Below are 27044 nucleotides of genomic sequence, written 5' to 3'. Positions count from 1 at the left end.
AGTTCCTCGGTGTCCATATAACTAAAGACCTATCATGGTCCAATCACACCAACACAGTCGTGAAGATGGCAGGAGGTTGAAAAGATTTGGCATGGGCCCTCAGATTCTCCAAAAAGTTCTACAGCTGCAGCATCGAGAGCATATCTTGACTGGCTGCATCACCGCTTGGTATGGCAACTGCTTGGCATCCGTCCACAAGGCGCTACAGAGCATAGTGCGTATTGCTCAGTACACCACTGGGGACGAGCCCCCTGCCATCCAGGACCTCTATACCAGGTGGTGTCAGAGGGTAGTGGGTACGGCCCAGTACACCACTGGGGACGAGCCCCCTGCCATCCAGGACCTCTACACCAGGCGGTGTCAGAGGGTAGTGGATACGGCCCAGTACACCACTGGGGACGAGCCCCCTGCCATCCAGGACCTCTATACCAGGCGGTGTCAGAGAGTGGTGGGTACGGCCCAGTACATCACTGGGGACGAGCCCCCTGCCATCCAGGACCTCTATACCAGGCGGTGTCAGAGTAGTGGGTGCGGCGAAGTACACCACTGGGGACGTGCCCCCTGCCATCCAGGACCTCTATACCAGGTGGTGTCAGAGAGTAGTGCGTATTGCTCAGTACACCACTGGGGACGAGCCCCCCTGCCATCCAGGACCTCTACACCAGGCGGTGTCAGAGGGTAGTGGATACGGCCCAGTACACCACTGGGGACGAGCCCCCTGCCATCCAGGACCTCTATACCAGGTGGTGTCAGAGGAAGGCCCCAAACATTTTCAAAGCCACCCAAGCCAAAGACTGTTCTCTCTGCTACCACACGGCATGCGTTACCAATGCACCAAATGAACTCTACTCACACACTGGACTCTACTCGCTCACACATACTGACACTCCACACACTATCACACATTAAATAGTTATTTTCCTCATCAGTCTACACACAATACCCCGTAATGACATCACAATACCCCGTAATGACATCACAATACTCCATAATGACATTGCAATACCCCAAAATGACATCACAGTATCCCATAATGACATCACAATACCCCATAATGACATCACAGTATCCCATAATGACATCACAATACCCCATAATGACATCACAATACCCCATAATGACATCACAATACCCCATAATGACAAAAAAATGAAATATCACATAATGACAAAAAAATGAAATATCACATTTACATAAGTATTCAGACCCTTTACCCGGTACTTTGTTGAATCACCTTTTGCAGCGATTACTGCTTTGAGTCTTCTTGGGTATGACGCTACAAGCTTGGCACACCTGTATTTGGGGAGTTTTTCCCATCCTTCTCTGCAGATCCTCTGAAGCTCTGTCAGGTTGGATGTGGAGTGTCGCTGCACAGCTGTTTTCCGGTCTCTCCAGAGATAATTGATAGGGTTCAAGTCCAGGCTCTGGCTGGGCCACTCAAGGACATTCAGAGACTTGTCCCGAAGCCACTCCTGCGTTGTCTTGGCTGTGTGCTTAGGGGTCGTTGTCCTTTCGGAAGGTGAACCTTCGCCCCCAGTCTGAGGTCCTGAGCGTTCTGGAGCAGGTTTTCATCAAAGATCTCTCTTTCTACTTTACTCCGTTCATCTTTGCGTTCATCTACTCTTCCTGGGGTCCAGCGAAATTAAGGCAGTTTATACAATTTTAAAAACATTACAATATATTCACAGACTCAGGCCCGTACTCCACCACTACCACATATCTACAATACTAAATCCATGTGTATGTACAGTGCGTATGTTATCGAATGTGTGTGTGTGTGTGTGTGTGTGTGTGTGCGTGTGTGTGTGTGTGTGTGTGTGTGTGTATGCGTGTGTGTGTGTGTGTGTGTGTGTGTATGCGTGTGTGTGTGTGTGTGTGTGTGTGTGCGTGTGTGTGTGTGTGTGTGTGCGTGTGTGTGTGTGTGTGTGTGCGTGTGTGTGTGTGTGTGTGTGTGTGTGTGTGTGTATGCGTGTGTGTGTGTGTGTGTGTGTGTGTGTGTGTGTGTGTGTGTGTGTGTGTGTGTGTGTGTGTGTGTATGTGTGTGTGTGTGTGTGTGTGTGTGTGTGTGTGTGTGTGTGTGTGTGTGTGTGTGTGTCTTTGCCTATGTTTGTGTCTCTTCACAGTCCCCGCTGTTCCATAAGGTGTTTATTTAATCAGTTTTTTTTTTAAATCAAATTTTGCTGTTTGCATCAGTTACTTGATGTGGAATAGAGTTCCATGTAGTCATGGCTCTATGTAGTACTGTGCTCCTCCCATAGTCTGTTCTGGACTTGGGGACTGTGAAGAGACCTCTGGTGGGCATGTCTTGTGAGGTATGGATGGGTGTCTGAGCTGTGTACCAGTAGTTTAAACAGACCTCTGGTGGCATGTCTTGTGGGGTATGGATGGGTGTCTGAGCTGTGTACCAGTCGTTAGGACAGACCTCTGGTGGGCATGTCTTGTGGGGTATGTATGGGGGTCTGAGCTGTGTACCAGTCGTTAGGACAGACAGCTCGGTGCGTTCAACATGTCAATACCTTTCTCTCATGGTGAGATTGTAGACACCTGAATTGATAGTGCAGTTTGTTAACTAGCTACTTCACATGCTGATATTCACTTTGGGTATTATTGTGTGGATCAATCGATTTTTTATGTATTTTTTTAAAACTAAAAAATCCACTTTTCCCTCAACTGCGTTACCCACTCCAGTCAACAGATGGAGATGTAGGGTCTTGAAGGTGCCAGAGTGACGTATAATATAATGGACGGGAGGCGCTTCTTCAAACACAACAGACACCTCGTTAGCCAGCTGGCCGATACAATAAAGCTCTTTAGAGGTGTTCCGTTTATATTAGCCACTGTGTTTTAAACACGATTCTGTCGTGTTTACTTGTTACCTACCTACATTTCATATCATATTTACGTTTTGTTGTTTGTTTGTTGACTGGCTCGTTAAGTTAGCAATAGCCTAGCTAGTTAGCTAAAATCCACCGATATGAGTTCACTCAGCTTCTCTCTTGTTAAAGAAGAGGAGGAGGAAGAGGAGGTCTGCTGGACGGAGAAAGAAGTTGTCGTGAAAGAGGAGGATGAAGAGGATGTTACAGTAAAACAAGAAGTAGAGGGTGAGGCTGTTACAGTGAAAGAAGAAGAGAAAGACGCGTTCAGAGTGAAAGAGGAGGAGGAGGAAGAGGAGGAAGATGCAGTTTTTGGAGTGAAAGAGGAGGAGGGGGAGATAACTGTCACATCGAAAGACGAGAAGGGAGAAGGAAAGGAGGCAGAGACAGGAGATCAGATTAACACCAGTAAGTACTGATCTTAAAGAACTGAGACACTCTGCAGTTGTTGAACTGGTGTGATTTTTTTTTTTTTTAAAGGGGTCAGTCTGAGGTTGTTACAACCATATTTGTGTAACCGATGTGTAATGGCTAGTAGTTAGCGGTGGTGCGCGCTAATAGCGTTTCAATCAGTGACGTCACTCACAGTTGTTGATGTGTGCAGAGGGTCCCTGGTTCGAGCCCGGGTTGGGGCGTAGAGAGGGACGGAACCTACACTGTTACATTTGGACTATAAATTAATGATATAAATGTGTCATTGATTCTTGAAGAATATAACTTAGAAATGCTTCATGACCTTATTAGTTCAGCTGTCGTTCCCCAATCAGGACTTAAAATATACTCTCTCTTTTACTCCAGTGTTTGTAAACAAAGTAAACGTCAACGTGGTTAAAACTATCATTTTGATGATGTCGTGGATGGTCAGTCCATAGCATCCATAACTCGGTCTGTGAATTAGAGTTACATTTTCCCCCCGGGCCACAGGTCCTAGTCTGTCCATACCGTCAGCCCCCAGTCCCAACCTGTCCCTCTCTACTCCCCCTCCACTCCCCAGAGGCCTGAGATACCCCAGACCCCGGGCCCCAGGCCCATCTCTCTCTGCTCTGGAGGTCCCAGTCCGCCCCTCTCCTCCCCCTCCACTCCCCAGAGGCCTGAGATACCCCAGCTCCAGGCCCCAGGCCCATCTCTCTCTGCTCTGGAGGTCCCAGTCCGTCCCTCTCTACTCCCCCTCCACTCCCCAGAGGCCTGAGATACCCCAGACCCCGGGCCCCAGGCCCATCTCTCTCTGCTCTGGAGGTCCCAACCTGTCCCTCTCGACTCCCCCTCCACTCCCCAGAGGCCTGAGATACCCCAGACCCCGGGCCCCAGGCCCATCTCTCTCTGCTCTGGAGGTCCCAGTCCGTCCCTCTCCTCCCCCTCCACTCCCCAGAGGGCTGAAATACTCCAGACCCCGGGCTCCAGCCCCAGGCCCATCTCTCTCTGCTCTGGAGGTCCCAGTCCGTCCCTCTCCTCCCCCTCCACTCCCCAGAGGCCTGAGATACCCCAGACCCCGGGCCCCAGGCCCATCTCTCTCTGCTCTGGAGGTCCCAGTCCGTCCCTCTCCTCCCCCTCCACTCCCCAGAGGCCTGAGATACCCCAGACCCCGGGCTCCAGGCCCATCTCTCTCTGCTCTGGAGGTCCCAGTCCGTCCCTCTCTACTCCCCCTCCACTCCCCAGAGGCCTGAGATACCCCAGACCCCGGGCCCCAGGCCCATCTCTCTCTGCTCTGGAGGTCCCAGTCCGTCCCTCTCCTCCCCCTCCACTCCCCAGAGGCCTGAGATACCCCAGACCCCGGGCCCCAGGCCCATCTCTCTCTGCTCTGGAGGTCCCAGTCCGTCCCTCTCCTCCCCCTCCACTCCCCAGAGGCCTGAGATACCCCAGACCCCGGGCTCCAGGCCCATCTCTCTCTGCTCTGGAGGTCCCAGTCCGTCCCTCTCCTCCCCCTCCACTCCCCAGAGGCCTGAGATACCCCAGACCCCGGGCCCCAGGCCCATCTCTCTCTGCTCTGGAGGTCCCAACCTCTCCATCTCTCCTCCTTCTACTCCGCAGAGCCTTCAGACCAGCTCTTCTTATTACAACCAAACACAGAGTGCTGATTTTATGTCTTCAGCCGCCCATCAGGACTGTGTTCGGTACATAACAGGAAACGGTGCTCTACTGAACAACCAGTTCAGGACATAAAACCCCCTAATAGAACAGGAAACGGTGCTCTACTGAACAACCAGTTCAGGACATAAAACCCCCTAATAGAACAGGAAACGGTGCTCTACTGAACAACCAGTTCAGGACATAAAACCCCCTAATAGAACAGGAAACGGTGCTCTACTGAACATACTGAACCTCTACGCAGACGACACCATTCTGTATACTTCTGGCCCTTCTTTGGACACTGTGTTAACAACCCTCCAGACGAGCTTCAATGCCATTCAACTCTCCTTCCGTGGTCTCCAACTGCTCCTAAACACAAGTAAAACTAAATGCATGCTCTTCAACCGATCGCTGCCAGCACCTGCCCGCCCATCCAGCATAACTTCTCTGGACGGTTCTAACTTAGAATTTGTGGACAACTACAAATACCTAGGTGTCTGGTTAGACTGTAAACTCTCCTTCCAGACTCACATCAATCATCTCCAATCCAAAGTGAAATCTAGAATTGGCTTCCTATTTCGCAACAAAGCATCCTTCACTCATACTGCCAAACATACCCTCGTAAAACTGACCATCCTACCAATCCTCGACTTCGGCGATGTCATTTACAAAATAGCCTCCAATACCCTACTCAACAAGCTGGATGCAGTCTATCACAGTGCCATCCGTTTTGTCACCAAAGCCCCATATACAACCCACCACTGCGACCTGTATGCTCTCGTTGGCTGGCCTTCACTTCATCATCGTCGCCAAACACATTGGCTCCAGGTCATCTACAAGACCCTGCTAGGTAAAGTCCCCCCTTATCTCCGCTCACTGGTCACCATAGCAGCACCCACCTGTAGCACGCGCTCCAGCAGGTATATCTCTCTGGTCACCCCTAAAGCCAACTCCTCCTTTGGTCGTCTCTCCTTCCAGTTCTCTGCTGCCAATGACTGGAACGAACTACAAAAATCTCTAAAACTGGAAACACTTATCTCCCTCACTAGCTTTAAGCACCAGCTGTCAGAGCAGCTCACAGATCACTGCACCTGTACATAGCCCATCTATAATTGAGCCCAAACTACTACCTTTTCCCCTACTGTATTTATTTATTTTATTTATTTTGCTCCTTTGCACCATATTATTTATATTTTAACTTTTAACTTTCTTCAAACTACAAATCTACCATTCCAGTGTTTTTCTTGCTATACTTTATTTACTTTGCCACCATGGCATTTTTTTGCTTTTACCTCCATTATCTCACATCATTTGCTCACATTGTATATAGTCTTGTTTTTTTCTACTGCATCATTGATTGTATGTTGTTCTACTCCATGTGTAACTCTGTGTTGTTGTATGTTGTCGAACTGCTTTGCTTTATCTTGGCCAGGTCACAATTGTAAATGAGAACTTGTTCTCAACTTGCCTACCTGGTTAAATAAAGGTGAAATAAAAAAATAAAAATAAAAATAAAACCCCCCCTAATAGAACAGGAAACGGTGCTCTACTGAACATAAAACCCCCCCTAATAGAACAGGAAACGGTGCTCTACTGAACATAAAACCCCCCCTAATAGAACAGGAAACGGTGCTCTACTGAACATAAAACCCCCCTAATAGAACAGGAAACGGTGCTCTACTGAACATAAAACCCCCCCTAATAGAACAGGAAACAGTGCTCTACTGAACAACCAGTTCAGGACATAAAACCCCCTAATAGAACAGGAAACGGTGCTCTACTGAACATAAAACCCCCCCTAATAGAACAGGAAACGGTGCTCTACTGAACATAAACCCCCCTAATAGAACAGGAAACGGTGCTCTACTGAACATAAACCCCCCCTAATAGAACAGGAAACGGTGCTCTACTGAACATAAAACCCCCCTAATAGAACAGGAAACGGTGCTCTACTGAACATAAAACCCCCCTAATAGAACAGGAAACGGTGCTCTACTGAACATAAAACCCCCCTAATAGAACATGAAACGGTGCTCTACTGAACATAAAACCCCCCCTAATAGAACAGGAAACGGTGCTCTACTGAACATAAAACCCCCCCTAATAGAACAGGAAACGGTGCTCTACTGAACATAAAACCCCCCCTAATAGAACAGGAAACGGTGCTCTACTGAACATAAAACCCCCTAATAGAACAGGAAACGGTGCTCTACTGAACATAAAACCCCCCCTAATAGAACAGGAAACGGTGCTCTACTGAACAACCAGTTCAGTACATAAAACCCCCCCTAATAGAACATGAAACGGTGCTCTACTGAACATAAAACCCCCCCTAATAGAGCAGGAAACGGTGCTCTACTGAACATAAAACCCCCCCTAATAGAACAGGAAACGGTGCTCTACTGAACATAAAACCCCCCTAATAGAACAGGAAACGGTGCTCTACTGAACATAAAACCCCCCCTAATAGAACAGGAAACGGTGCTCTACTGAACATAAACCCCCCCTAATAGAACAGGAAACGGTGCTCTACTGAACAACCAGTTCAGGACATAAAACCCCCTAATAGAACAGGAAACGGTTCTCTACTGAACAACCAGTTCAGTACATAAACCCCCCCCTAATAGAACAGGAAACGGTGCTCTACTGAACATAAAACCCCCCCTAATAGAACAGGAAACGGTGCTCTACTGAACATAAACCCCCCTAATAGAACAGGAAACGGTGCTCTACTGAACATAAACCCCCCTAATAGAACAGGAAACGGTGCTCTACTGAACATAAAACCCCCCTAATAGAACAGGAAACGGTGCTCTACTGAACATAAAACCCCCCCTAATAGAACAGGAAACGGTGCTCTACTGAACCTAAACCCCCCCTAATAGAACAGGAAACGGTGCTCTACTGAACATAAAACCCCCCCTAATAGAACAGGAAACGGTGCTCTACTGAACATAAAACCCCCCTAATAGAACAGGAAACGGTGCTCTACTGAACATAAACCCCCCCCCCCCCTAATAGAACAGGAAACGGTGCTCTACTGAACATAAAACCCCCCTAATAGAACAGGAAACGGTGCTCTACTGAACATAAAACCCCCTAATAGAACAGGAAACGGTGCTCTACTGAACAACCAGTTCAGGACATAAAACCCCCTAATAGAACAGGAAACGGTGCTCTACTGAACATAAAACCCCCCCTAATAGAACAGGAAACGGTGCTCTACTGAACATAAACCCCCCCTAATAGAACAGGAAACGGTGCTCTACTGAACATAAACCCCCCCTAATAGAACAGGAAACGGTGCTCTACTGAACATAAAACCCCCTAATAGAACAGGAAACGGTGCTCTACTGAACAACCATTTCAGTACAGGTTGGGTTGTGTGTTCAAAAAGCCCCGTCACCATTTAAATGTGTCACTAAATGCGGATGACTGCAACACTAAACACGTCAGTTACTACAGCGATTTGAAATGACTCAACGCTACTAAACACGTCAGCTACTACAGCGATTTGAAATGACTAAACACGTCAGCTACTACAGCGATTTGAAATGACTAAACACGTCAGTTACTACAGCGATTTGAAATGACTCAACACTACTAAACACGTCAGTTACTACAGCGATTTGAAATGACTCAACACTACTAAACACGTCAGTTACTACAGCGATTTGAAATGACTCAACACTACTATACACGATGACTTGTCAATGACCCAAACCTTAATCCCTACCATTGTGAAGCTGAGTTGTCATAATGCTTCAGCAAATGTACATTATCCCAGGGGCGCTGGTAGACACAATGTAAGTAACCTAATTTATGTCCCTCTTACAGCCCTGAATGCCTCTGCTGATCCTATAGCTAGTGTATGCAGTAATCATATGCCTATGAACCAGAGTTATAAAACCTGAGTCAATGTGGAGGCTATATACAGGGTATTACGGTACAGAGTCAATGTGGAGGCTATATACAGGGTATTACGGTACAGAGTCAATGTGGAGGCTATATACAGGGGGTACTGGTACAGAGTCAATGTGGAGACTATATACAGGGGGTACAGAGTCAATGTGGAGGCTATATACATGGGGTACCGGTACAGAGTCAATGTGGAGGCTATATACAGGGGTACCGGTGCTGAGTCAATGTGGAGGCTATATACAGGGGGTACCGGTACAGAGTCAATGTGGAGGCTATATACAGGGGGTACAGAGTCAATGTGGAGGCTATATACAGGGGGTACTGGTACAGAGTCAATGTGGAGACTATATACAGGGGGTACCGGTACAGAGTCAATGTGGAGGCTATATACAGGGTGTTACGGTACAGAGTCAATGTGGAGGCTATATACATGGGGTACTGGTACAGAGTCAATGTGGAGACTATATACAGGGTGTTACGGTACAGAGTCAATGTGGAGGCTATATACAGGGTGTTACGGTACAGAGTCAATGTGGAGGCTATATACATGGGGTACTGGTACAGAGTCAATGTGGAGGCTATATACAGGGTGTTACGGTACAGAGTCAATGTGGAGGCTATATACAGGGTGTTACGGTACAGAGTCAATGTGGAGGCTATATACAGGGGGTACCGGTGCTGAGTCAATGTGGAGGCTATATACAGGGGGTACCGGTACAGAGTCAATGTGGAGGCTATATACAGGGGGTACTGATACAGAGTCAATGTGGAGACTATATACAGGGGGTACCGGTACAGAGTCAATGTGGAGGCTATATACAGGGGGAACCCGTACAGAGTCAATGTGGAGGCTATATACAGGGGGAACCCGTACAGAGTCAATGTGGAGGCTATATACAGGGGGTACCGGTACAAAGTCAATGTGGAGGCTATATACAGGGGGTACCGGTACAGAGTCAATGTGGAGGCTATATACAGGGGGTACTGGTACAGAGTCAATGTGGAGACTATATACAGGGGGTACAGAGTCAATGTGGAGGCTATATACATGGGGTACCGGTACAGAGTCAATGTGGAGGCTATATACAGGGGGTACCGGTACAGAGTCAATGTGGAGGCTATATACAGGGGGTACCGGTACAGAGTCAATGTGGAGGCTATATACATGGGGTACCGGTACAGAGTCAATGTGGAGGCTATATACAGGGGGTACCGGTGCTGAGTCAATGTGGAGGCTATATACAGGGGGTACCGGTACAGAGTCAATGTGGAGGCTATATACAGGGGGTACAGAGTCAATGTGGAGGTTATATACAGGGGGTACTGATACAGAGTCAATGTGGAGACTATATACAGGGGGTACCGGTACAGAGTCAATGTGGAGGCTATATACAGGGTGTTACGGTACAGACTCAATGTGGAGGCTATATACAGGGGGTACCGGTACAGAGTCAATGTGAAGGCTATATACAGGGGGTACCGGTACAGAGTCAATGTGGAGGCTATATACAGGGGGTACAGAGTCAACGTGGAGGCTATATACATGGGGTACTGGTACAGAGTCAATGTGGAGACTATATACAGGGGGTACCGGTACAGAGTCAATGTGGAGGCTATATACAGGGTGTTACGGTACAGAGTCAATGTGGAGGCTATATACAGGGTGTTACGGTACAGAGTCAATGTGGAGGCTATATACATGGGGTACCGGTGCTGAGTCAATGTGGAGGCTATATACAGGGGGTACCGGTACAGAGTCAATGTGGAGACTATATACAGGGGGTACCGGTACAGAGTCAATGTGGAGGCTATATACAGGGGGTACCGGTACAGAGTCAATGTGGAGGCTATATACAGGGGGTACCGGTGCTGAGTCAATGTGGAGGCTATATACAGGGGGTACCGGTACAGAGTCAATGTGGAGGCTATATACAGGGGGTACTGATACAGAGTCAATGTGGAGACTATATACAGGGTGTACCGGTACAGAGTCAATGTGGAGGCTATATACAGGGGGAACCCGTACAGAGTCAATGTGGAGGCTATATACAGGGGGTACCGGTACAAAGTCAATGTGGAGGCTATATACAGGGGTACCGGTACAGAGTCAATGTGGAGGCTATATACAGGGGGTACCGGTACAGAGTCAATGTGAAGGCTATATACAGGGGGTACCGGTACAGAGTCAATGTGGAGGCTATATACAGGGGGTACCGGTACAGAGTCAATGTGGAGGCTATATACAGGGGGTACCGGTACAGAGTCAATGTGGAGGCTATATACAGGGGGTACCGGTGCTGAGTCAATGTGGAGGCTATATACAGGGGGTACCGGTACAGAGTCAATGTGGAGGCTATATACAGGGTGTTACGGTACAGAGTCAATGTGGAGGCTATATACAGGGGGTACCGGTACAGAGTCAATGTGGAGGCTATATACAGGGGGTACCGGTACAGAGTCAATGTGGAGGCTATATACAGGGGGTACCGGTACAGAGTCAATGTGGAGGCTATATACAGGGGGTACCGGTACAGAGTCAATGTGGAGGCTATATACAGGGGGTACAGAGTCAATGTGGAGGCTATATACAGGGGTACCGGTACAGAGTCAATGTGGAGGCTATATACAGGGGTACCGGTACAGAGTCAATGTGGAGGCTATATACAGGGGTACCGGTACAGAGTCAATGTGGAGGCTATATACAGGGGGTACCGGTACAGACTCAATGTGGAGGCTATATACAGGGGGTGCCGGTACAGAGTCAATGTGCGGAGGCACCGATGTCGAGATAATATGTACATGTAGGTAGAGTTACAGTGACTGCATAGATAATAAACAGAGAGTAGCAACAGTGTAGAGGGGGGGGGGTCAATGTAAATAGTCTGTTTGATTAGCTGTTCAGGAGCCTTATAGAGGTCCTGGATGGCAGGAATCTTGGCCCCGGTGATGTACTGGGTCGTACGTACCACCCTCTATAGGGCCTTGTGGTCAGAGGCTGAGCAGTTGCCATACCAGGCGGTGATGCAACCAGTCAGGATGCTCTCGATGGTGCAGCTGTAGAACTTTTTTAGGATCTGAGGACCCATGACAAATCTTTTCAGTCTCCAGTCTCTTGGTGTGCTTGGACCATGATAGTTTGTTAGTGATGTGGACACCAAGGAACTGGAAGCTCTCAACCTGCTCCACTACAGCCCCGTCGATGAGAATGGGGACGTGCTCGGTCCTCTTTTTCCTGTAGTCCACAATCATCTCCTTTTGTCTTGATCACGTTGAGGGAGAGGTTGTTGTCCTGGCACCACACGTCCAGGTCTCTGACCTCCTCCCGATAGGCTGTCTCATCGTTGTCGGTGATCAGGCCTACCACTGCTGTGTCGTCAGCAACCTTAATGATGGTGTTGGAGTCGTGCCTGGCCGTGGAGTCGTGAGTGAACAGGGAGTACAGGAGGGGACTGAGCACACACCCCTGAGGGGCCCTGTGTTGAGGATCAGCATGGCGGATGTGTTGTTACCTACCCTCACCACCTGGGGAGGCCCGTCAGGAAGTCCAGGATCCAGTTGCAGAGGGAGGTGTTTGGTCCCAGGGATCCTTAGCTTAGTGATGAGTTTTGAGGGCACTATGGTGTTGAACTCTGAGCTGTAGTCAATGAATAGCATTCTCACATAGGTGTTCCTTTTTGTCCAGGTGGGAAAGGGCAGTGGGGAGTGGCAATAGAGATCGCATCATCTGTGGATCTGTTGGGGTGGTATACGAATTGGAGTGGGTCTAGGGTTTCTGGGATGATGGTGTTGATGTGAGCCATGACCAGCCTTTCAAAGCATTTCATGGCTACAGACCGTGAGTGCTATGGGTCGGTTGTCATTTAGGCAGGTTACCTTGGTGTTCTTGGGCACAGGGACTATGGTGGTCTGCTGGAAACATGTTGGTATTACAGACTCGGTCAGGGACAGGTTGAAAATGTCAGTGAAGACACTTGACAATTGGTCAGCGCATGCTCGGAGTACACATCCTGGTAATCAGTCTTGTGAATGTTGACCTGTTAAAGGTCTCACTCACATCGGCTGCGGAGAGCGTGATCACACAGTCGTCCGGAACAGCTGATGCACTCAATCATGTTTCAGTATTACTTGCCTCGAAGCAAGCAAAGAAGTAGTTTTAGCTCATCTGGTAGGCTCGTGTCACTGGGCAGCTCTCGGCTGTGCTTCCCTATTGTAGTCTGTAATAGTTTGCAAGCCCTGCCACATCTGACGAGCCGGTGTAGTACGATTCAAACCTATCTAACAGAACACAGAGGGTGTTCTTTAATGGAAGCCTCTCCAATAAAATCCAGGTAGAATCAGGAGTTCTCCAGGGCAGCTGTCTAAGCCCCTTACTTTTTTCAATCTTTACTAATGACGACATGTCAGTTTAAATTCCAAATGTCCATTTATGTGGATGACTCAACACTATACAGAAAATAAGTTAGTCCTAAATATTTCAAAAACTAAAAGCATTGTATTTTGGACAAATCATTCACTAAACCTCTTAAAATTGTTGTTGAGGAGTTGAGGAGACTAAACTGCTTGGAGTTAACCTGGATTGTAAACTGTCATGGTCAAAACATGTTGATACAACAGTAGCTAAGATGTGGAGAAGTCTGTCCATAATAAAGCCTTACTCTGCCTTAACAGCACTATCAACAAGGCAGGTCCTACAGGCCCTAGTTTCTACCTTCTTAACCTGTCTGGGCTAGGGGGCAGTATTTTCACGGCCGGATGAAAAATGTACCCAATTTAAACAGGTTACTACTCTGGCCCAGAAACGAGAATATGCATATTATTAGTAGATTTGGATAGAAAACACTCTAAAGTTTCTAAAACTGTTTGAATGGTGTCTGTGAGTATAACAGAACTCATTAGGCAGGCAAAAACCTGAGAAGATTCCAAGTAGGAAGTGGCCTGTCTGCGATTTTGTAGTTCTCCTTTGCTTGTCTATCGAAACTACAGTATCCGTGGGGTTATGTTGCACTTTCTAAGGCTTCCATTGGCTCTCTAAAGCCGCCAGAAAGCGGATTGGGGCGTCTCCTGTCTCTGGGCAAAGTATAGTAACTCAGTTTGTCAGTGGTCTGCCTGAGGACAAAGGAAATGGAAATGCGCGTTCACGAGACCTCGCCATTTTTTCTTTTCCTCTTTGAATGAATACAGTATTGTCCGGTTGGAATATTATCGCTATTTTACAAGAAAAATACCATAGAAATTGATTTTAAACAGCGTTTGACATGCTTCTAAGTACGGTAATGGAACATTTGGAAATTTTTGGTCTCGAAATGCGCTCGCGCGTTACCCTTTGGATAGTGAACTGAATGCACGAGCAAAACGGGGGTATTTGCACATAACTATGGATTATTTGGAACAAAAACAACATTTGTTGTGGAAGTAGCAGTCTTGGGAGTGCATTCTGATGAAGAACAGCAAAGGTAATCCAATTTTTGTAATAGTAATTCTGAGTTTAGGTGACCCCGATATTGGCGGGTGTCAAATTAGCTAGCCGTGATGGCTGAGCTATGTACTCAGAATATTGCAAAATGTGCTTTCGCCGAAAAGCTATTTTAAAATCTGACATAGCGATTGCATAAAGGAGTTCTGTATCTATAATTCTTAAAATAATTGTTATGTATTTTGTCAATGTTTATGATGAGTAATTTAGTAAATTCACCGGAAGTTTTGGGTGTGAATGCTAATTCTGAACATCACATGCTAATGTCAAAAGCTGTTTTTTGATATAAATATGAACTTGATTGAACAAAACATGCATGTATTGTATAACATAATGTCCTAGGAGTGTCATCTGATGAAGATCATCAAAGGTTAGTGCTGCATTTAGCTGTGTTTTGGATTTTTGTGACATATATGCTTGCTTGAAAAATGGCTGTGTGGTTATTTGTGTCTATGTACTCTCCTAACATAATCAAATGTTTTGCTTTCGCTGTAAAGCCTTTTTGAAATCGGACAATGTGGTTAGATTAACGAGAGTCTTATCTTTCAAATGGTGTAAAATCGTATGTTTGAAATATTGAAATTATTGCATTTTTGAGGTATTTGTATTTCGCGCCACGCGATTCCACTGGCTGTTGAATAGAGTGGGACGCTAACGTCCCACCTAGCCCATAGAAGTTAACAACACTATCAACAAGGCAAGTCCTACAGGCCCTAGTGTCTACCTTCTTAACAGCACTATCAACAAGGCAGGTCCTACAGGCCCTAGTTTTGTTCAGTCGTCTGGTGCCACAAGAAAGGACTTAGGAAAATTGCAATTGGCTCAGAACAGGGCAGCACGGCTGGCTCTTGGATGTACACAGAGAGCTAACATTAATAATATGCATGTCAATCTCTCCTGGCTCAAAGTGGAGGAGAGATTGACTTCATCACTGCTTATATTTATGAGAGGTATTGACATGCTGAATGCACCGAGCTGTCTGTTTAAACTACTAGCATACAGCTCAGACACCCATGCATATCCCACAAGACATGCCACCAGAGGTCTGTTTAAACTACTGGCACACAGCTCAGACACCCATCCATACCCCACAAGACATGCCACCAGAGGTCTGTTTAAACTACTGGCACACAGCTCAGACACCCATCCATACCCAACAAGACCTGCCACCAGAGGTCTGTTTAAACTACTGGCACACAGCTCAGACACCCATCCATACCCCACAAGACATGCCACCAGAGGTCTCTTCACAGTCCCCAAGTCCAGAACAGACTATGGGAGGAGCACAGTACTACATAGAGCCATGACTACATGGAACTCTAATCCACATCAGGTAACTGACGCAGCAGTAGAATTAGATTTTTAAAAAACAGATTAAAAAATACACCTTATGGAACAGCGGAGACTGGGAAGCAACACAAACATAGACATGCAAACAGACACACCATAACATACACACTATACACACACACCATAACATACTATACACACACACCATAACATACTATACACACACCATAACATACTATACACACACCATAACATACTATACACACACCATAACATACTATACACACACACACCATAACATATGCACTATACACACACCATAACATACTATACACACACACCATAACATATGCACTATACACACACCATAACATACTATACACACACACACCATAACATACTATACACACACACCATAACATACTATACACACACACCATAACATACTATACACACACACCATAACATACGCACCATACACACACACCATAACATACGCACTATACACACACACCATAACATACTATACACACCATAACATACGCACTATACACACACACCATAACATACGCACTATACACACACACACCATAACATACTATACAAACACACCATAACATACGCACTATACACACACACCATAACATATGCACTATACACACACCATAACATATGCACTACACACACACCATAACATATGCACTATACACACCATAACATACTATACACACACACCATAACATATGCACTATACACACACCATAACATACGCACTATACACACACACCATAACATATGCACTATACACACACCATAACATATGCACTATACAAACACACCATAACATACTATACAAACACACCATAACATATGCACTACACACACACCATAACATATGCACTATACACACACCATAACATATGCACTACACACACACCATAACATATGCACTATACACACACACACCATAACATACACACTATACAAACACCATAACATATGCACTATACACACACACCATAACATACGCACTATACACACACACCATAACATACGCACTATACACACACCATAACATACACACTATACACACACCATAACATACGCACTATACACACACCATAACATACGCACTATACACACACCATAACATACGCACTATACACACACCATAACATACACACTATACACACACCATAACATACACACTATACACACACACCATAACATACGCACTATACACACACCATAACATACGCACTATACACACACCATAACATACGCACTATACACACACCATAACATACGCACTAAACACACACACCATAACATACGCACTATACACACACACCATAACATTCACACTATACACACACCATAACATACGCACTATACAAACACCATAACATACGCACTATACAAACACCATAACATACGCACTATACAAACACCATAACATACGCACTATACACACACACCATAACATACACACTATACACACACACCATAACATACACACTATACACACACACCATAACATACACACTATACACACACACCATAACATACACACTATACACACACACCATAACATACACACTATACACACACACCATAACATACGCACTATACACACACCATAACATACACACTATACACACACACCATAACATACACACTATACACACACCATAACATTCACACTATACACACACCATAACATACGCACTATACACACACCATAACATACGCACTATACAAACACCATAACATACACACTATACACACACACCATAACATACACACTATACACACACACCATAACATACACACTATACACACACACCATAACATACACACTATACACACACACCATAACATACGCACTATACAAACACACCATAACATACACACTATACAAACACACCATAACATACACACTATACAAACACACCATAACATACACACTATACACACACCATAACATACGCACTATACACACACCATAACATACACACTATACAAACACACCATAACATACGCACTATACACACACACCATAACATACGCACTATACACACACACCATAACATACGCACTATACACACACCATAACATACGCACTATACACACACCATAACATACACACTATACACACACCATAACATACACACTATACACACACCATAACATACACACTATACACACACCATAACATACACACTATACACACACCATAACATACACACTATACAAACACACCATAACATACACACTATACATACATGTACACATGGATTTTGTGTGGTAGTAGAGTAGAGGCCTGAGGACACACACCTAATGTGTTGTGAAATCTGTTATGAATGTATTGTAATGTTTTTAAAATGTATTAACTCCCTTAATTTTGCTGGACCCCAGGAAGAGTAGCTGCTGCCTTGGCAGGAACTAACGGGGATCCATAATAAACCCCAGGAAGAGTAGCCGCTGCCTTGGCAGGAACTAACGGGGATCCATAATAAACCCCAGGAAGAGTAGCTGCTGCCTTGGCAGGAACTAACGGGGATCCATAATAAACCTCAGGAAGAGTAATACCAATAATAATATTGTGACCTAAAGTCATCTGGATCACTGCTGACGGTTTCAGTTTTCTGTAATAACTTGTTGTCAGAGTATCATCATCTACTTTTACTATAATAATATTGGTGACCTAAAGATGTCTGGATCAGTGCCTAAGGAAAAAAAAAAAGTTTGTAAAAGCATTTAAACGTTCACTACATTGACTGTCTGACTTTGTTGTTCACACAGGAGAGAGACAGGACTATCTTCACGGATCCTCTGGGGAGCCTCAACAACATCATGATGCTAACGAGGCAGAGAAGAGTCTCTCCACATCAGAACATCTCAAGAAACCCCAGCGGAGACCCACAGGGAAGAAACCTCACCGCTGCTCTGACTGTGGGAAGAGTTTCACCTCTTCAACAGAACTTAAAATACACCACAGAATCCATACAGGAGAGAAACCTTATAGCTGCACTGACTGTTTGAAGAGATTTTCTCAACTAGGGAACCTGACAAAACACCAGTTGACACACACTGGAGAGAAGCCTTACCACTGCTCTGACTGCGAGAGGACCTTTTCAACATCACAGCGTTTAAAGCTGCACCAGCGAACACACACTGGAGAGAAGCCTTACCACTGCTCAGACTGTGGGAAAAGCTTAACCTCCTCAAGTGAACTGATTATACACCAGAGAACACATACAGGAGAGAGGCCTTATGGCTGTGATCAATGCGGGAAGCGATTCACTCAGTCATCAAACCTGACTGTACACAAGAGAGTACACACTGGAGAGAAGCCTTATCGCTGCTCCAACTGTGGAATGAGCTTTACTACCTCAAGCTATCTGATAACACACCAGAGAACACATACAGGAGAGAAGCCTTATAGCTGTGATCAATGTGGGAAGAGTTTTACTCAGCCAAGTCACCTGATTGTACACCAGAGAATACACACAGGAGAGAAACCTTACCACTGCTCTGACTGCGGAAAGGGTTTTGTTAGATCATCACATTTAAAATCTCACCAGAGAACACACACAGGAGAGAAGCCTCACCACTGCTCTGAATGTGGGAAGAGTTTTGCCTTATTAGACATACTGATAGTACATCAGAGAACCCACTCGGGTGAAAAGCCTTACCACTGCTCAGACTGTGGGAAGAGATGTACTACCTCAAGTAACCTGATATCACACAAGAGAACCCACACTGGAGAGAAACCTTACCACTGCTCTGACTGTGGGACGAGTTGTTCTACTTCAAGCAACCTGGCAGTACACCAGAGAACACACACTGGAGAAAAGCCTTATAGCTGTGATCAGTGTGAGAAGAGATACTCTCATTCAAGTTCTCTGATTAAACATCAGAAAATACACTCAGGAGATCCACAGAGTGTAGAATGATCTCCAACACCAGACCTGGGTAGTAGAACACAGTGGCCTCTATCTTGTAAAAACATATTTAGGAAGCTGTGGAAATTGATTTATTAATGTTAATATGAATTAAAACACGTTTATTCTATTATACACCTTAATGCTTAATATTTTCAAATTTATATTATGTAAGCTTATAACATAAAAATATTTAAATGTTTAAAGTATAGTTTTTTTTTTTGAAAAGTACTAATGTTACTTTCCCCTCAAGCAAAATACTTAAATACATGTAATTCTGTTAAATACATATAATTCTGTTAAATACATGTTATTCTGTTAAATACATGTAATTCTGTTAAATACATGTAATTCTGTCCTTGGAAACATTGAACTGAACTACTGTTGAATACCATTCATTCCTCTGGAGGACGTCATGGTAACCAGGGGTTTAATACATAAACATTTAACTGAACTACTGTTGAATTCCATTCATTCATCTGGAAGACATCATGGTAACCAGGGGTTTAATACATAAACGGTTGGCACTCAGTCTCATGATACAGTGCCTTGCAAAGTATTCATCCCCCCCATTGGCATTTTTCCTATTTTGTTGCATTACAACCTGTAATTTAAATGGATTTATATTTGGATTTCATGTAATGGACATAAACACAAAATAGTCCAAATTGGTGAAGTGAAATTTAAAAAATGATTTATTTCAAAAAATTATAAAAAATAAAAACGTAAAAGTGGTGCGTGTATATGTATTCACCCCCTTTGCTATGAAGCCCCTAAATAAGATCGGGTGCAACCAATTACCTTCAGAAGCATGTGGGAGACTCCCCAAACATATGGAAGAAGGTACTCTGGTCAGATGAGACTAAAATTGAACTTTTTGGCCATCAAGAAAAACGATATGTCTGGCGCAAACCCAACAACTCTCATCACCCCGAGAACACCATCCCCAAAGTGAAGCGTGTTGGTGGCAGCATCATGCTGTGGGGATGTTTTTCATCGTCAGGGAGTGGGAAACTGGTTAGAATTGAAGGAATGATGGATGGCGCTAAATACAGGGTAATTCTTGAGGGAAACCTGTTTCAGTCTTCCAGAGATTTGAGACTGGGACGGAGGTTCACCTTCCAGCAGGACAATGACCCTAAGCATACTGCTAAAGCAACACTTGAGTGGTTTAAGGGGAAACATTTAAATGTCTTGAATGACCTAGTCAAATCCCAGACCTCAATCCACTTGAGAATCTGTGGTATGACTTAAAGATTGCTGTACACCAGCGGAACCCATCCAACTTGAAGGAGCTGGAGCAGTTTTGCCTTGAAGAATGGGCAAAAATCCCAGTGGCTAGATGTGCCAAGCTTATAGAGACATACCCCAAGAGACTTTCAGCTGTAATTGCTGCAAATGGTGGCTCTACAAAGTATTGACTTTGGGAGGGTGAATAGTTATGCACGCTCAATTTTCCGTTTTTTGTTGTCTTATTTCTTGTTTGTTTCACAATAAAAAAATATTTTGCATCTTCAAAGTGGTAGGCATGTTGTGTAAATCAAGTGATACAAACCCCCCCAAAATGTATTTTAATTCCAGGTTATAAGGCAACAAAATAGGAAAAATGCCAAGAGGGTAAATACTTTCGCAAGCCACTTTAGCTTGTATCTTATTTCATGATATCAACTGAATAATGTTGAACGTTTCCATCAATGTTTATTTTGTTTTTCGTCAATAAACTAATTGCTTTATGATTTTTTTTGGGGGGGGGTGAAATCGACGTCACGGCTTGTTGGGGGGAAACAAGATATAATTGTGTTTTTATCAGGTGTCATTGGGTGACCTTTTCTGTCTCTGTTCACTGGTAAAACACTTTTTTCCACTTTTAGAGAAGGTGGAGCGTCTGCTAAATGACTTCATTGTAAAATGGGGGAGATGAGAAACAGGAAGAGGTTAGATTGAGGACTAGATGGTAAATGAGGGAGATGAGAAACAGGAAGTGGTTAGATTGAGGACTAGATGGTAAATGGGGGAGGGGAGAAACAGGAAGTGGTTAGATTGAGGACTAGATGGTAAATGGGGGAGGGGAGAAACAGGAAGAGGTTAGATTGAGGACTAGATGGTAAATGGGGGAGGGAAGATGAGAAACAGGAAGAGGTTAGATTGAGGACTAGATGGTAAATGGGGGAGGGGAGAAACAGGAAGAGGTTAGATTGAGGACTAGATGGTAAATGGGGGAGGGGAGAAACAGGAAGAGGTTAGATTGAGGACTAGATGGTAAATGGGGGAGATGAGAAACAGGAAGTGGTTAGATTGAGGACTAGATGGTAAATGGGGGAGGGGAGAAACAGGAAGAGGTTAGATTGAGGATTAGATGGTAAATGGGGGAGGGGAGAAACAGGAAGAGGTTAGATTGAGGACTAGATGGTAAATGGGGGAGGGGAGAAACAGGAAGAGGTTAGATTGAGGACTAGATGGTAAATGGGGGAGGGGAGAAACAGGAAGTGGTTAGATTGAGGACTAGATGGTAAATGGGGGAGGGGAGAAACAGGAAGAGGTTAGATTGAGACAAGCTGACCTCAGATACAACAGGACAACTTGATCTGACTACACAGACTACAGACTGACAGACTACAGACTGAGAGACTACAGACTACAGACCAACAAACTGACAGACTACAGACTGACAGACTACAGATGACAGACTACAGACTGACAGACTACAGATGACAGACTACAGACTTACAGACTACAGACTGACAGACTACAGACTGACAGATGACAGACTACAGACTGACAGACTACAGATTTACAGGCTGACAGACTACAGACTACAGACTGACAGACTACAGACTGACAGACTACAGAATGCAGACTACAGAGACAAGCTGACCTCAGAGCTACAACAGGACAACTTGATCTGAACGTTGTGAAGGAACCATAACTTTTTCACACAGTGGAAACCTGACAGAGAGACTGGATACCTCTCTACAACGGTATGTAACATTACAGCCTGGTCTCATAGACCTGATAGAGGAGAGACTGGATACCTCTCTACAACGGTATGTAACATTACAGCCTGGTCTCATAGACCTGATAGAGGAGAGACTGGATACCTCTCTACAACGGTATGTAACATTACAGCCTGGTCTCATAGGCCTGATAGAGGAGAGACTGGATACCTCTCTACAACGGTATGTAACATTACAGCCTGGTCTCATAGACCCGATAGAGGAGAGACTGGATACCTCTCTACAACGGTATGTAACATTACAGCCTGGTCTCATAGACCCGATAGAGGAGAGACTGGATACCTCTCTACAACGGTATGTAACATTACAGCCTGGTCTCATAGACCCGATAGAGGAGAGACTGGATACCTCTCTACAACGGTATGTAACATTACAGCCTGGTCTCATAGACCTGATAGAGGAGAGACTGGATACCTCTCTACAACGGTATGTAACATTACAGCCCGGTCTCATAGACCTGATAGACCTGATAGAGGAGAGACTGGATACCTCTCTACAACGGTATGTAACATTACAGCCTGGTCTCATAGACCTGATAGAGGAGAGACTGGATACCTCTCTACAACGGTATGTAACATTACAGCCCGGTCTCATAGACCTGATAGACCTGATAGAGGAGAGACTGGATACCTCTCTACAACGGTATGTAACATTACAGCCTGGTCTCATAGACCTGATAGAGGAGAGACTGGATACCTCTCTACAACGGATCACGTTAGTTGAGCTAAACAGATTACAGTTTAATTAAAAAGGGCTCAGGATCAGATCAACCCAGACCCTGGAACAGATCAACCCAGACCCTGGATCAGATTAACCCAGACCCTGGAACAGATCAACCCAGACCCTGGAACAGATCAACCCAGACCCTGGAACAGATCAACCCAGACCCTGGAACAGATCAACCCAGACCCTGGAACAGATCAACCCAGACCCTGGAACAGCAGACCCTGGAACAGATTAACCCAGACCCTGGATCAGATCAACCCAGACCCTGGAACAGATCAACCCAGACCCTGGAACAGATCAACCCAGACCCTGGAACAGCAGACCCTGGAACAGATCAACCCAGACCCTGGAACAGATCAACCCAGACCCTGGAACAGATCAACCCAGACCCTGGAACAGATCAACCCAGACCCTGGAACAGATCAACCCAGACCCTGGAACAGATCAACCCAGACCCTGGAACAGCAGACCATGGAACAGATTAACCCAGACCCTGGAACAGCAGACCATGGAACAGATCAACCCAGACCCTGGAACAGCAGACCCTGGAACAGATCAACCCAGACCCTGGAACAGATCAACCCAGACCCTGGATCAGATCAACCCAGACCCTGGAACAGATCAACCCAGACCCTGGAACAGATCAACCCAGACCCTGGAACAGCAGACCCTGGAACAGATCAACCCAGACCCTGGAACAGCAGACCCTGGAACAGCAGACCCTGGAACAGATCAACCCAGACCCTGGAACAGATCAACCCAGACCCTGGAACAGATTAACCCAGACCCTGGAACAGATCAACCCAGACCCTTGAACAGATCAACCCAGGGATATAGCAAATGCTTTAGAGTTGTCCTCAATCCAGAAATAATCTCGAGGCCTCTACATTTCTTGCGTTTTTTTTACAATGATTTCACATGATGTGACTATTTCACATTTTGCATACCAACTTACTTACATCTAGTCTATGAGACCAGGCTGTAATGTTCCATACCAAATTACATACATCTAGTATATGAGACCAGCCTGTAATGTTGCATACCAACTTACATACATCTAGTCTATGAGACCAGGCTGTAATGTTACATACCAACTTACATACGTCTAGTCTATGAGACCAGGCTGTAATGTTACATACCAACTTACATACATCTAGTCTATGAGACCAGGCTGTAATGTTACATACCAACTTATATACGTCTAGTCTATGAGACCAGGCTGTAATGTTACATACCAACTTACATACGTCTAGTCTATGAGACCAGGCTGTAATGTTACATACCAACTTACATACGTCTAGTCTATGAGACCAGGCTGTAATGTTACATACCAACTTACATACGTCTAGTCTATGAGACCAGGCTGTAATGTTACATACCAACTTACTTACATCTAGTCTATGAGACCAGGCTGTAATGTTACATACCAACTTATATACGTCTAGTCTATGAGATCAGGCTGTAATGTTACAGACCAACTTACATACGTCTAGTCTATGAGACCAGGCTGTAATGTGACATACCAACTTACATACGTCTAGTCTATGAGACCAGGCTGTAATGTGACATACCAACTTACATACGTCTAGTCTATGAGACCAGGCTGTAATGTGACATACCAACTTACATACGTCTAGTCTATGAGACCAGGCTGTAATGTGACATACCAACTTACATACATCTAGTCTATGAGATGTACCTATTTCACATGATCTGCCTATTTCACATGATGTACCTATTTCACATGATGTACCTATTTCACATGATCTGCCTATTTCACACGATGTACCTTAACTGCTTAATAACCACTAGGCTAATAGGTAAACGTGTTTGTCTTTCCATTATCAAGTTATCCCTTTGGAGGGAAACGTCACGTTGTTTAAAAATATGCCTAAATTGGGCCATTTATTAAGGCATCTAGGGTTTATGTTAAATTTCATAGTACTTTCAAAAGTTGGTCTGTAACATCACAGCCTGGTCTCATAGACTAGACGTATCACCTCTATAGAACCTCTTTATTGACTCAACTCTTTATGACCTATTTATGACCTCACCTCTCTAGAGCCTCTTTATGACCACACCTCTTTATGACCTCTTTATGACCTCACCTCTATAGAACCTCTTTATGACCTCAGCTCTTTATGACCTCATCTCTTTATGGCCTCTTTATGACCTCACCTGTATAGAACCTCTTTATGACCTCACCTCTCTAGAACCTCTTTATGACCGCACCTCTATATAACCTCTTTATGACCTCACCTCTTTATGATCTCTTTATGACCTCACCTCTATAGAACCTCTTTATGACCTCACCTCTTTATGACCTCTTTATGACCTCACCTCTCTAGAGCCTCTTTATGACCCCACCTCTTTATGACCTCACCTCTCTAGAGCCTCTTTATGACCTCACCTCTTTATGACCTCACCTCTTTATGACCTCTTTATGACCTCACCTCTCTAGAATCTCTTTATGACCTCACCTCTATAGAACCTCTTTATGACCTCACCTCTTTATGACCTCACCTCTTTATGACCTCATGTCTCTAGAACCTCGTTATGACCTCACCTCTCTAGAACCTCTTTATGACCTCACATCTCTAGAACCTCTTTATGACCTCATCTCTCTATGACCTCACCTCTATAGAATCTCTTTATGACCTCACCTCTCTAGAACCTCTTTATAACCTCACATCTCTAGAACCTCTTTATGACCTCACCTCTCTATGACCTCACCTCTATAGAATCTCTTTATGACCTCACCTCTCTAGAACCTCTTTATAACCTCAACTCTCTAGAACCGCTGCATCATTCTTCATCAGAAATATTTTTTAATTTGACCAAAAAAACTTTTACTCCTTCATTAATAAATGGATAGCAGCACCTTACTGCTAGCTCTGAATAGGGTGTCTGTGAGGCTGGTAGAGTGCTGGAAAACACTGAGGCCGAGTGGAACTACAAGAGGAGTAGGAGAAGAGGAGGAAGAGGGAGATTTGGCATCAAAGTAAGTTGTGCAGTTTAGTTTGAACAAATAAAATAGATCTGCCCACTGGTGTCTGTTACCAGGACAACCTGCTGAGTTCTGTTAGATAGACTGGTGTCTGTTACCAGGACAACCTGCTGAGTTCTGTTAGATAGACTAGTGTCTGTTACCAGGACAACCTGCTGAGTCCTGTTAGATAGACTGGTGTCTGTTACCAGGACAACCTGCTGAGTCCTGTTAGATAGACTGGTGTCTGTTACCAGGACAACCTGCTGAGTCCTGTTAGATAGACTGGTGTCTGTTACCAGGACAACCTGCAGAGTTCTGTTAGATAGACTGGTGTCTGTTACCAGGACAACCTGCTGAGTTCTGTTAGATAGACTGGTGTCTGTTACCAGGACAACCTGCTGAGTTCTGTTAGATAGACTGGTGTCTGTTACCAGGACAACCTGCTGAGTCCTGTTAGATAGACTGGTGTCTGTTACCAGGACAACCTGCTGAGTCCTGTTAGATAGACTGGTGTCTGTTACCAGGACAACCTGCTGAGTCCTGTTAGATAGACTGGTGTCTGTTACCAGGACAACCTGCAGAGTTCTGTTAGATAGACTGCTGTCTGTTACCAGGACAACCTGCAGAGTTCTGTTAGATAGACTGGTGTCTGTTACCAGGACAACCTGCAGAGTCCTGTTAGATAGACTGGTGTCTGTTACCAGGACAACCTGCAGAGTCCTGTTAGATAGACTGGTGTCTGTT

At 45.0% G+C, this 27044-nt stretch overlaps 2 protein-coding genes across 2 annotated transcripts; both read left to right on the top strand.

Annotated features, from left to right (window-relative positions):
- Positions 1-18521: 18521 nt before the first annotated feature.
- LOC115178627 (zinc finger protein 239-like) lies at positions 18522-20025 on the top strand (the record flags this gene model as incomplete). Its single annotated transcript, XM_029739880.1, has 1 exon — positions 18522-20025. A coding segment is annotated over one exon (1062 nt), but the record flags the coding sequence as incomplete, so codon positions are not given.
- A 2052-nt stretch (positions 20026-22077) lies between these two features.
- LOC115178626 (proline-rich protein HaeIII subfamily 1-like) lies at positions 22078-24091 on the top strand. The gene is made up of 2 exons (XM_029739879.1): positions 22078-22110; positions 23345-24091. Exons 1-2 carry the CDS (start codon positions 22078-22080, stop codon positions 24089-24091), a joined length of 780 nt encoding a protein of 259 aa, XP_029595739.1.
- Positions 24092-27044: the final 2953 nt, after the last annotated feature.

This window comes from Salmo trutta, chromosome 38 (assembly GCF_901001165.1).
Source record: "Salmo trutta chromosome 38, fSalTru1.1, whole genome shotgun sequence".
NCBI classification, from domain to species: Eukaryota; Metazoa; Chordata; class Actinopteri; order Salmoniformes; family Salmonidae; genus Salmo; species Salmo trutta.
The sequence above is the reverse complement of the archived record's forward strand: the minus strand, read 5'-3'. Positions and strand labels throughout refer to the sequence as shown.